General features: G+C 49.9%; 1 protein-coding gene across 3 annotated transcripts in view; it reads left to right on the plus strand.

Moving 5' to 3' along the window:
* The window catches only part of LHPP (phospholysine phosphohistidine inorganic pyrophosphate phosphatase), a 79,636-nt gene extending 67,342 nt beyond the window's left edge, over positions 1–12,294 (plus strand). Inside the window, exons 7-8 of one of the 3 annotated variants that reach the window (XM_030485744.1) lie at positions 10,373–10,457; positions 12,122–12,294. In XM_030485744.1, coding sequence (XP_030341604.1) covers positions 10,373–10,457; positions 12,122–12,214 — 178 coding nt within the window. In that variant the 3' untranslated portion in view covers positions 12,215–12,294. Of the gene's footprint in view, positions 1–5,611; positions 6,050–10,372; positions 10,458–12,121 lie in introns of those variants that run through there. The other 2 variants (XM_030485746.1, XM_030485747.1) reach the window with 2 other exon arrangements.
* The last annotated feature ends 552 nt before the right edge of the window (positions 12,295–12,846 follow it).

Here is a 12,846-nt window from a genome sequence, read left to right on the forward strand (position 1 = left end):
TCATCACTGAAACAAAGCTAAAAGCAAAGCTGCTGATCAGCTCCATCACGTTGAGCAGCTGAAGCAGTCTCTGAAAAGTAAACAGCTCTGTGGGCTGCCACCTTTGAGCTGTCATATGCCAGAGGACCAGAAGGAGCTGCTGTCTGAGTGATGTGCATGGGGCTGTTTTCCCTGCTCATGCAGTCCCCTGCCACTGGCAGAGGTTGGAAAGAGTTCAGAATAATCCATGGAAATGTGCTATAAAAGAAAAAAATTATGTTGCAGTAGAAGTTCAAGCTCACCAGGTGAAGGTTGCATTGCTGTAGGCACCATCCGGGTGGGAAAGGATACTCCCTTGTGCAAAAGCTCATTGTCTTTAATGCAAACAGTGCTGTATGGATACATCAGAGACAGGATGGAGCCAGGCTGAGAGAGCTGGGCTGGGGCAGCCTGGAGAAGAGAAGGCTCCTGGAGGGGAGACCTTAGAGCAGCTCCAGTGCCTAAAGGGGCTCCAGGAAACCTGGAGAGGGGCTTTGGACAAGGGCCTGTAGGGACAGGCCAAGGGGAATGGCTTTAACCTGCCAGAGGGGAGATTGAGATGAGCTCTGAGGCAGAAGCTCTTCCCTGTGAGGGTGCTGAGGCGCTGGCACAGACTTTTCCCAGAGAAGCTGTGGCTGCCCCATCCCTGGCAGTGTTCAAGGCCAGGTTGGACACAGGGGCTTGGAGCAACCTGCTCTAGTGGAAGGTGTCCCTGCCCGTGGCAGGGGTTGGAGCTGGATGAGCTTTGAGGTCCCTTCCAACGCAAACCATTCTGTGATTCTGTGATCTGTTGTCACTGTGGACATGGAAGTGAAGGTAGGCAGATTATGGAGATCTCATTTACGGTGTGGCTTAAGCAAATGAGCCATAATTTGGGATAGCTGTAGCAAAGCTTCTGCTTTGGAAGGGGGCAGGAGTTCCTGAGGAGCATGTCCAAGTTATTTGGGTGGGCTCTGCATGCTCAGGTGGTTCTGAGTCCTTTCAGAAGGCATAAATAATGCACTGACTCCAAGCTTAGGCTAAACGCTTGCTCGCTAGTCCAAGCATGTATTTCCTTTCATTATACCAGTTAATAGCATGAGCATGTTTAAAAACAGGTGCGTTCCTGCCATCCTTCAGTGTAGTGAGGTTGGATGTAATATTCCTATCTGCTCTGGGAGGAGAAGTCAGACAGAGACCCCATGGAGACATCCTGCTGTGCTGCAGTCGTGTGTGACCCTCTCATTTCCCCATCCAAGCCAAGCAACCTTGCAGCCAAAGATGCAGAACATGCCTTAATTTTCCAGTGGAGGTGCTCTTTTGGCTTCCCACATGAGGAAGGTTTGGGAGCAGGGAGGCACCGGTTCCCAACACGTGTGTGAATTGGCTGTTCCTGCCCTTTGGAAGGCGAGCTGGCTCTGTGCATGTCCGTCTCCTTGGGTTTCCTGGGAGTGGCACAGATATCTCATAGTTTCATTCTTACTTTAAATTAAGACTGACTTAGTGAGCACCATCTGAAGACAAATGTTATTCTCCTTGGGGTAGCTCAAATTCTTGTTCGGTGAGAAACAGTCTTTTAATGCTGTATCTTTGTTAGAGGTTACATTATTACAAATTTGGCCTAATACTTTTTAAATTAAATTTCTCCAAACAGCATTTGAAATCTTAAATGAAGACCTCTTTCTTTTATAGCAAAGCTCCTTTCTTTCTGGTCTCTGGATCTACCAGAGTTCTGCAGCTTAAATCTCCATGTGATGCTTTGCAAATGCAGAAGTCAGCATTCATTTTACACGTTTCATATGGATTTTGTAAGCAATGTATTAAAGGAAAGCAATGGAATATTCTCTTAGGTGAAGGTCTTTAAAGTGCCAAAAAGAGTAAGATGCCTGAGCACCACCAAGCTTCACATTCAGCCCTTCAAATTAATCTTTCCCACTCTTGTACTGTTAAGTCCCATTAATAGCTAATACATTAGTTGCATTTAAGATGCACATCTGTTCGTGTATATGCACAAAGGAAATATTGATGTCCAAATTCTTTCTCGGGGGCATTTAAAATGATTTTCTACTGAATTGAGTAAGGTCATTTGGCAAAGCCATGCAGGTCATCAATAATTAATCCAAGCAGGCTGAGCCGAGTCTCACGGTGCTTGCAAACACCCTGTTAGACAGGAGAGTTTGGCAGAGCACAGCTAGCCCTCAGACTTGCTCTGCAAACAGTGAATGTGCCTTTAACTTTTAAGGGGGAGAGGGAGACTTGCTTTTATTGAAACCAGCTGTGCTGTGCTTGCATTGCAGCACTAGGTGCATCCATATATACTGTGCAGAGCTTCTGATCTTGCAGTTCATCCCTGTTCAACCTGGGGGACACTTAAACACTCCTGGCATATACAGTTTGTTTCCACCACGTGCTTGCAGGCTGCAGGAGTGCAAGAGATAGGATTTATCTCAGTTAACTTTAAACTGAAAGAAGGTAGATGAGCTCTGAGGCAGAAGCTCTTCCCTGTGAGGGTGCTGAGGCGCTGGCACAGAGTGCCCAGAGAAGCTGTGGCTGCCCCATCCCTGGCAGTGTTCAAGGCCAGGTTGGACACAGGGGCTTGGAGCAACCTGCTCTAGTGGAAGGTGTCCCTGCCCGTGGCAGGGGGTTGGAGCTGGGTGAGCTTTAAAGTCTTTTAATTATCTGATCAATGTATATAAGTATCTGAAGGGAGGGTGTCAAGAGGATGGTGTTTCCTCTAGTTGTATCGGTTGGCCTAACAAGAGTATGCTGCACAAATAATACCTGTACATGCCCCCACTAGATGAGGTGAGGATGCAGTCACAAATACAGTAGCTCCCTTCCACCTGAGTCTTCTATGAGGAGTCCAATCCAGTATCCATTATGCCAAACACAGAACCAGGCTGGCTTTTGAGCTGTGACAGCTTAACCTTTGGATTCAGAGTTGGATGGGACCACAGCAGGTCCTAGCTCAGGGCCCATGAAATGCATTCAGCATGGGCAGAGAAGGGACCAGAGGCCTGTGTTGCAGAAGGGGTGGGTTGAATGTCCCTCCATCCTGATGGCCACCAAGTTCCAGCTCTTCCTGCAACACCAGCTGTCTCCAGGCCATGGACAAGAAGGCTGGGGAACCAGTCCCAAACCAGAACAGGCATGCGTGCTGCTCCCTCTCCTCCGCTGTAACACTGGTATGCACACTTTTAATACCTGCCCCCTGCTAAACTGCTTTTGCTTTATGAGATGGGAGTGCTCTGCAGTTGTGTCAAGGAAAACTGCTGCCCAGCTGCCTGAATACCAGTGCTCTGCTTGTTTAAATGTTTGTTCAAACCAGCTTGACTTTCCAGTGCGTTTTTGCAGGAGGGATTTTGGAGGTGGGGGAAAGAAGAGAGTTCTAATAGAATCTCATGCTCTGGTGTGATCATATGAGAGCATTTAACCAACAGTATCCTCTGTCCCAATGGCAGCGCTTCGCATCATGTCTCCCCATCACTGTCCTGCCTTTCTTCATGCCTCTTTCTTACTTAAGCAAGTATTTGGATGAACAATATGTCCATAGACCCCATACAAAGACTTTCAGGACTTTTAATCTCCATAGCTCTTAATCTGTTGTGTTCACATGTGCTGTATTTCCTGAGAGAGAAAATAAATAGGGATGGGTGGAGGAAAAGAGCTCCCTGCGTCATCCACTTCCTCAGTGTTGTGTGTTCAATGGCCTGTCAGTGCGCTGTGGCTTGCAGAAATGGCAGTAATTGGGATTATTCAAGGGATAATTGCTCCCTTGGATGGGACCTCCATCCCTGGCAGTGTTCAAGGCCAGGCTGGACAGAGCCTTGGGCGACATGGTCTGGTGTGAGGCGTCCCTGCCCATGGCAGAGGGTTGGAACTGGACGAGCTTAAGTTCCTTTCCAACCCAAACCATTCCATGATTCATGGACGTTTGCCACTGCCGACCTCCAGCTTGTGCTGTCCCATTCACCTCTGCTCCTTTTACTTCTTTGTTTAGACAAAGCCCCACTTGTTCTCCCTGAACCACTTCAGATCTGCAGTTCTAATCACCATTTCCAACCTCCTCCTTGCTCCCTGATGTGGTGTCCTCCACCACATCTTGCCAAGTGCCAGCTTTAAAAGACCTGGTGGAGGACCAGGTAGCTCAAAGCGCAGCAGGGACACCAAGCGCTCCCCCGTGCACCTATTGTGGCTCTACCAGTACTTGCAGCATCCTCTTCTAAGCAGTTATTTCTGGAGTTGTGTATCTGAGCTCATTAGTTAGAACATCACCAGCAGCCAACTGATTAGAAACAAACAAATTACTACAACACTCCAAATTAAATCTTCATGTACATTTGAAAAGCACAAGTGTTCACCTCAGGAAATGCCTTGAAATTCAGGAACGCAGAGATCTGGGGAATGGTTGCTGGCATTTGCCAAGCTTTGGGTAATTCATGAAGGAAAATAACTCCCTATCCCCTCAATCTCAGTGTTGTCCTGCATATTGAGGGGTATTGCCTGGAGAAATGGTTGTACCTAAGCTGGTTTATTCTGCTCAGTCAAAGCTGTAGCAGTTTAAATGGGAAGGATTAAGCAGCAAGCGCACAGACTTCCTTCAGATGTTAGCAGACAGTTTGGCTGTTAATTTCTACCTGTTTGTGGATGCTTGACTTTAAATGAGTTGCAATTAAACACAATTAGCTGTGTGTGCAGTTCTGGGAGGCAAGAGAAGAACAGTGGAGGGTGCTGGTTTGCTTGACAGTGGGTTGCTTTCCTGGAGCTCTTGCAGGTGTATTGGCCAGGAGGAGATGGCATGGCAAGGTCACCTCTAGAGATCACCTGCTTTGTGGGTTCCATCTGGGTCTGTAGGGATAGGACAAGAGGTGATGGGTTCAAACTGAAACAGAGGAAGTTCAGCTTAGATCTTAGGCAGTTCTTCCCTGTGAGGGTGCTGAGGCGCTGGCACAGACTTTTCCCAGAGAAGCTGTGGCTGCCCCATCCCTGGCAGTGTTCAAGGCCAGGTTGGACACAGGGGCTTGGAGCAACCTGCTCTAGTGGAAGGTGTCCCTGCCCGTGGCAGGGGTTGGAACTGGATGAGCTTTAAGCTCCCTTCAACCCAAACCAGTCTGGGATTGTGTTATTCTGTAGCAACCTAGAAGGCATCCTCAGCTGCATGGCTTGTGGTTAGAAGTTTCTGTTGATGGCGCCCACCTCTCAGAGCAAAAGCATCTTCCCAAGAGACAGGAGGAAAGTAAAGGAAGGTGCTAGCTGCCTTGTGAGGACAAACCTTCAGCTCTGGGTCGCACACACAGCATCACAGCAACTCTCCAAAATCTAGTGTTTCAATCACACAAGCCTCTCTTCTTGTTCCAGGGAGATCTGTCTGTGACATGAGAAATGGGGTCCAGGTATAGAATCAAGGAATCAACTAGGCTGGAAAAGACCTTTAAGATCATCAAGTCCAACCGTTACCCCAGGACTGCCAAGTCCACCACTAACCCACGTCACTAATCATAGAATCATAGAATCAACTAGGTTGGAAAAGATCTTTAAGATCATCAAGGAATGGGCTTCTCTGAAGTTCTGGGCCCTGCTCCAACGTTGGGTGCATTTAGTAGCTTTGGTGCAGGTTTGTTTCTCATCATAACAGCAGGAAACGTGCTCTGCAGCCATTCATCAAGTGCCCATCAGCGTGCTGTCAGTCCCTGTGATTTATTTGGGTTCTCGGTGCCAAACATTAAACTGCACATTTCACAAGAAAGGGAGCTTCACACGTGGCACCAAGGAAAATTACTGCATCTGTCCAAAGAAACTAGCAATGGTTACAGTGTCTGTTTGCATTCCCCATGAAGAGAATCTTGTTAAACCCTGTCTCATATTTTACAGCCATGGTAAGAGCCCCTGAAGAATACGCTGTTGGGAGAAATGGTTTCAAGCTTTTTCATCTCACTTCGTGCAGCAGGAGTGTGTGCTCATTAGTTGGGAGTTAGTGGCAAGTTGTGTGGTGACATAGAGAGATCCCTTGTACCAACAGGGACTGTAGTGATAGGACAAGGGGTGATGGGTTCAAACTGGAAAAGGGAAGTTCAGGTTAGATCTTAGGCAGAAGCTCTTCCCTGTGAGGGTGCTGAGGCGCTGGCACAGGGTGCCCAGAGAAGCTGTGGCTGCCCCATCCCTGGCAGTGTTCAAGGCCAGGTTGGACACAGGGGCTTGGAGCAACCTGCTCTAGTGGAAGGTGTCCCTGCCCGTGGCAGGGGATGGAACTGGATGAGCTTGAAGGTCCCTTCCAACACAAACCAGTCTGGGATTCTGTGATTCTAACAGAGGGGGAGTTTGTGGGCTGGGGTTTGCTGTCCCACAGAAGGCTGTGCTCCTACAAAGGCCAGTGATTTTGGGACGCACAGTGTTACAGACCAGGTTTGCCAAATGACTGCAGCTCTGTGCACTGGAATGTGAGATCATTTGTCTTCTTCACTTTGGTGCCTTGCTTTGGGCTCTGGCCCTGTGAGGTGTTTTTGCTTCTCACCCCCATTTGTAAAGCACTATGTAAAACCTAATTTTAACCTGTGGGACTAATCACGTGTTGATCAATCCCCATCTGCTCATGTTCTCTGAAGTCAAGTTGCGGCAGGTCTCGGATTGAGCTGGATTCTGGAGCTGTTTCCATCCCTGTGGCCATGACTATCCATGTCAGCTGCCTCCATTTAGACTTTTATCTACTAAATACTTTGTCCACACAGTAATCCAGCTGTTTCCTTTTTGTTCTCCATATGTTTTGTTGGAAATGAGCGCAACGTGCTCAGAAAGTCATTCCAACTGGTATGTGAAGTGTCCTAGGACAGCATGAAGTGAGGGTTTGGTGCTCAGACAAACCCTCCTTGCTCCTGTGGGATGGTTGGCTCCCAGCTTGGCAAGACTGGGCTGCATCAAAAGGAGCCATATGTGGCTTAGCACAGGAGCCCTCTGAAATCTGGGATGGTCCTTCTTGGTCCCTGCAGAGACACACGATCTGTACCTGTCCTTCTGCACACAGTGCAATGTTAGGAGAAGGAAAAGCCAGCCAAAATGATCAGTGCATTACAGCACGTTAAAGATATGAAGCATCTTTAGCATAATGCAACATGGACGGAGGTCTGGAGGCTCTGTAGCTACTGACGTCCATCGAATCCTCCTCAGGAGATGACTAAACATCCTCTTCTCCCAGGGACCATTGATCACTGTCAGTGCTGCAGCAACCGAGCAGCTATCTATAGCCCCGTGTGCTCTGAGGCAGCTCCTCCGCCCATACTAAACTGGTTAGTTCAGATCAATCCTTCAGTCTGAGACATCCAGGAAGCAGCAGGGTGCTGCGGAAACAGTTTTAACTCTTCACTCGGTTACTTGGTAAGAGAAGATCCAGCGCGGTGCCAGAGCTGACTAAGAGATGGCTTCCTCATGGTGAAGCGTAATATCGAATCTCAGATCATAAGGGGCAGTGAAAAGTCAGCTTCTGCGGGAATAAAAAGGGTCACTTACTGTCTGGGTCAGATTTCCACTTGGATAGGTCTGTTCCAACAAGCTAAATTCACTACCTAGACTCAGCTATCGGGAATGGTCTTGAATTGTCCCGACCTCCAATGTGATTTGCTGTGATGGTTCACCCAGATGCAGCTGAGTATCTGTGAGGGATGAAGGGATCTATGCTGCTTGCAAAGACCTTGGCAGGAGTTAATAGGAGTCCTTAAAGTGAATGAAGCGAATGCATGCAGAATAGAGCACTGCCAGGGACAGTGTAAAAACATGCCCTGAAAAACACAGGCTTTGAGTTAACCCTTTTCTTTCCCACATCAGTCGGGGTTCCAGGGTTAGTCTGTGGGTGGAGGTGCTGCTGCTCCGAATGGCGCTCTCATGAGAGTGCAGAGGGAATCATTCTGCAAAGGGAATTGGAACTGCAGAAGGTTTGCAAAGCACGTGGCAGGGTGCTGGAGGTGTCCTAGAATCCCAGCCTGGTTTGTGTTGGAAGGAACCTTAAAGCTCATCCAGTTCCAACCCCCTGCCACGGGCAGGGACACCTTCCACTAGAGCAGGTTGCTCCAAGCCCCTGTGTCCAACCTGGCCTTGAACACTGCCAGGGATGGGGCAGCCACAGCTTCTCTGGGCACCCTGTGCCAGCGCCTCAGCACCCTCACAGGGAAGAGCTTCTGCCTCAGAGCTCATCTCAATCTCCCATCTCAGTCGGTGACCATGACCCTTTCTGCACTGCACCATGGCAGACATCCCAACAGCAGGGCACAGAACTGACAGTGCAGGTTACTTGTTTTGTACTTTTCTCTTTTGTATTCCAGAAATAAAAGCCCCTAAAAATATCTTTCATTTGCCAGGTCAGGTGAAGGATAAACTTGCACTGAGCTAACTTCAAAATAAACTTTCGATTATTCTCTTTTCCACATGGGAATCTGGTTGCAGAGAAGAACATAAATCAAAATGACAGAAAATTCTATTCTGCAGCTGAATATGGAGCTGTCAGCAGCCCTGGCCAGCGCTCAGACTCGCTCATCAAACATCAACCACTGCCTTGGGAAACACTCTCTTCAGTAAAGCAGGAGTCCTTGGAGCAGCTGAGCACCACAGCCCGGATGTGTGCACAAGGAACATCTTCCAGCCCAAGCTGGCCAAGGGCCTGGAGGGACAGGCCAAGGGGAATGGCTTTAACCTGCCAGAGGGGAGACTGAGATGAGCTCTGAGGCAGAAGTTCTTCCCTGTGAGGGTGCTGAGGCGCTGGCACAGGGTGCCCAGAGAAGCTGTGGCTGCCCCATCCCTGGCAGTGTTCAAGGCCAGGTTGGACACAGGGGCTTGGAGCACACAAGGAAAAGTGAATATCAGCATCTTCTATTTTTCCTGGCTGCATATTCTAACTTGCAGGAAGTACAGTCTCGAGCAGCGTGAGCTCCCGAAGGAGGCCACGCATGTACTTGGACATGAAGAGTGAGGCTGAAAAATGAGTAGAAAGGAACTAGCTCTGGGGAGCCTCAGTGCCGGAGCTGAAGAGAGAATCTGGTGCTTGTACAGACAAGTGCTCACCAAATTCTGCACATCATAAATAATAATAACGATCAGCTCTCTGCCTCCCCTGCATCCGATGGGAAATGCGTCTTCCCCACTGGGAATATGGCCCGGGCTAAATAAAGGGTTGCCCTTTACAGGGAGCAATACGGGGGGTGGACATCAGGGCTCTCATCTCTTTCCAAAGGGAAGTCAGTAAGTGTATAAAATACAGATGTTTTCTCTCCAGCAGCTGGTGGGTTTCTCAGCCCAGGAGCCATAACGGGACCACGAGGTTTGGAAAATTCCTGCCTCCCACATCTGTCCCGCTCCTCACCAGCAATGCTGCTGAGTCAGTGGAATGGGAGGGAGCATCTGCGCCTCGTTAGGCCACTACCCCTAATTAAATCAGTGGCAAAAAATGGCTTCAAGCTGCTCTGCTTTGGGGTGGTGGAGGGAGAATCTGCTCCTTTCATGGTGATGTCTGACACCATCACTTGTTAAGATGTACAAGAAGATGGTGGCCTTGCAAAATGAAACCCTGATGGAGCCTTCCCATTCACTGAAGTGATGTACAGACCTTTCATGGCTCTAGCTTGGAAGTGAGTTCTTTACCCATTTGTAGAGAAAAAACATGGGAGAGTAATTATTTGCATAGTTTTGTAGGATCTTAGGGTCGCAGTGAAGTGTCCTCCAGTCCTCGTGCTATTGCCTGAATGAAGAAGAGCCATGTACAATGCAGTACATTAATTTGGGTTAGTAAATAGAATCACAGGATCCCAGACTGGTTTGGGTTAATGGCACCTTAAAGCTCCTCCAGTTCCAAGCCCCTGCCACGGGCAGGGACACCTTCCACTAGAGCAGGTTGCTCCAAGCCCCTGTGTCCAACCTGGCCTTGGACACTGCCAGGGATGGGGCAGCCACAGCTTCTCTGGGAAAAGTCTGTGCCAGCGCCTCAGCACCCTCACAGGGAAGAGCTTCTGCCTCAGAGCTCATCTCAATCTCCCCTCTGGCAGTTTAAAGCCATTCCCCTTGGCCTGTCCCTACAGGCCCTTGTCCAAAGCCCCTCTCCAGGTTTCCTGGAGCCCATTTAGGTATTACCTAAATTACTAGTGCCTTTTGGTATTAGTTAATGATGTAGATTGTCTTCCATGTGAGGCTTTGCGAAGTTGTGCCCACCTCTATTGCACAAGGACATGGGATCTACTGGAATGTGCTGGGAAGACCTGGCTATGGGGAGGTGGGGAGTGAAGGGGGAACCTCAGCGCTGCCCTGGGCTCTGTGAGCACTGCAGCAGCAAGACAGAGGGACATGGGACCCGATTGGGATCCTGTCAATGCTCAGCTGTGTCCTTCTGTGTCCTCTGCAGGCCCTGTGATGAAAACCACCCCCAGGTGAAGCCCGATGCGTATGTGAACAACCTGGCTGAAGCGGTTGACATCATCCTCCAGCAGGTCTGAACCTGACGGCACCACGGCTGGTGGGAAGGAACAGGGATGAGGCCACACATGCAGCCCCTCCATGAGGCCGCCTCCTCCTCTCCCACCTCCATCTGACACTAACAGACCCAGCCCCAGCCTTGCCCGGGGTGGTGAATGCCTGAATGTTCCATGTGATGGTACTGAAATCATCTACTGAGCTCATGGAAGGGAACACCAAACCTGTCCTCCTGCACATCTTCAGTGTCTTCTCCTTGGTACCATGCCCCTGCCAGCTCTCCCACAGTGCCAGGCTCTTCCCTGGCTGGAGCTGAGCCTTGTCTGCCCAAGGGGAGCTCTGAGCGTGATGCTGGGGAGGCTGAACCCCCTTTAACTCTTTGCTCACACCAGGGACCCAGCCTGAGGGTGCCTGGATGGGAAATGGGGTCCCAGCACCCTTCACAAACAGCTTTTCCTGTTTCTCTCACCCATACTGTGCCTTTTGGTGTGCTTGGATGGGATTGGGGTGTCCTTGAGGGGTGATGGAGGCCACCAAGCCCTGGGTTGGGGTGCACCAGCCCAGCCCCTCTCTGCGGGTCCTATGTGTGCCTCTGCTATGGGTGGCACAAACACCCTGGGAAAGGGGACATCCCTGATCCCTTGGCAAGCTGCTAACTGTGTGTGTACCACGATTAGCCCCTGTCCGGCACCACACTGGGATAGGAAATGGGAATCTGGTAACACTGCGGCACTTTATTGGAATAACAGTCAGGAATAAACCCCATCCTGTGCATCTGGCATGGTGGTCGTCATGTTCAGTCGTATCAGTGCTAATAGGGATGTTTAGAGGAATCTGAAATGCTTTTTCCCACCTGGAATAATCAGGTGAGGGCCATGGAATTGATGGGCTTTTCCTTCCCTCCTTGAGGGGGGTCTCGCAGGCAGACGTGGCTCTGTGGGTTTCCTACCTCTTCCCGTTAAAACCCCAGCCCTGTGCCAGGGCGCTGCTGGTGCTGAGTCCCGCACAGCTCCAGCTCATCTGCCAGTGGGTGCTCCTGCGGGAAACATCATGGCACAGCGCGGCACGGCCTGGCCCTGCCGTGGAGGCCAGGGCAGGCAGCTCGGCTCCAGCCAGTGCTGGTGCTCCCGGCTTTGAGTTTCCAGTCCCAACAGGGAACCAGTCTGTGTAAAGCACCAGCCCCATCAGTCCTGCCATGGCTATAAACGCTGCTCTATACATACAACGTGGACATCAACCACTTTCTTTCCTTCTCAGAGGCACACAGGCAAACACCACTCCCCCATGGCTATAGCTGCCTGAACCTGGTCTACATCCCCATGCACTAATCCTGCTGCAGCACCCACTGCATCAGGTCAGCCCCAGCTCAGCGCCATCCTGCTGCCAGGGAGTGCTCAGCGTGGTCAGGCTGCCAATGATGCTCCATTGAGCAAGGACAGACATGAGATTGGGTTTTGGGCAAGGCTTTGTGCTTTAGAGTGCAGTGGAATGAGACCACTGGGGCTTTAACCTGCTTCAAACCTCCCATGGGACCATGGAAAGGTGTGCAATTATACATGTGTTCTATGTATTTATGCATACATACACTCAGGGATCGTGCTCTGGCCACTGTCTGCATTCAGCTACTGCTTCTCTGCATGTGAAAGCAGGAGGTACACGATAATTCCAGCTATTTTTGCAGCATTCCCAACAGCTGAAGATGACCCTGGTCACTGCAGGACACCGAAGGGATGATCCTCCTGGAGCAGACCGTGAGTGTTGGAGGTACCGCTGAGCTGCAGGGCACCCCTTGGGGACAGCAGGCTAAGGAATTAAATCAGGATAAAATAAACCACATGTGGGAAAATGACCTTAGTGCATGTTTGAGGTCTGGTTTTGTATCTATCTCCTACCCTCTGGGTAGTGGTTCAGCCAAAGGGGACGATACCGTCCGCATCCGCGCACGCAAAGGATGCCGTGAACCCTGGACCGGTGTTAGGGCTGTGATGGACCACGGAGGGTTTCTTCTTTATCCTCTAATTCTTCCTTTGTGTTCTGTTACACTCAGCCTGTGGCTTCAATCTGATTAAGTTTTGGCAGATAAACATCCTGCCATCTGTCATGAAACTTTGTGAACTGTTTGCTGGCTCAAGGAAACGCGGCAGTTTTCCTTTCAGGTTTACAAAGGCTGTAGGGAGATCATCACCCTGTTTCCCCATGGATTTAGTTAACATCCTCCATGTGCCTTTGCTCCGCTGGGAGCTCCTGCCAAGCTTGAGCTTAGGCTTGATTTTAAGGGGTAGAACATTATCTCTGTCCTTAAACAGAAAGTATAATGTGCTACCTGGGGCTTAAATATTGATTTGGATTTTGCTGTTGCCTCTTTGGCTGCGTTACAGCTACAGAACAGCCAGTGTCAGGCTGGGA

The sequence above is a fragment of the Strigops habroptila genome, chromosome 5 (assembly GCF_004027225.2).
Source record: "Strigops habroptila isolate Jane chromosome 5, bStrHab1.2.pri, whole genome shotgun sequence".
NCBI lineage: Eukaryota > Metazoa > Chordata > Aves > Psittaciformes > Psittacidae > Strigops > Strigops habroptila.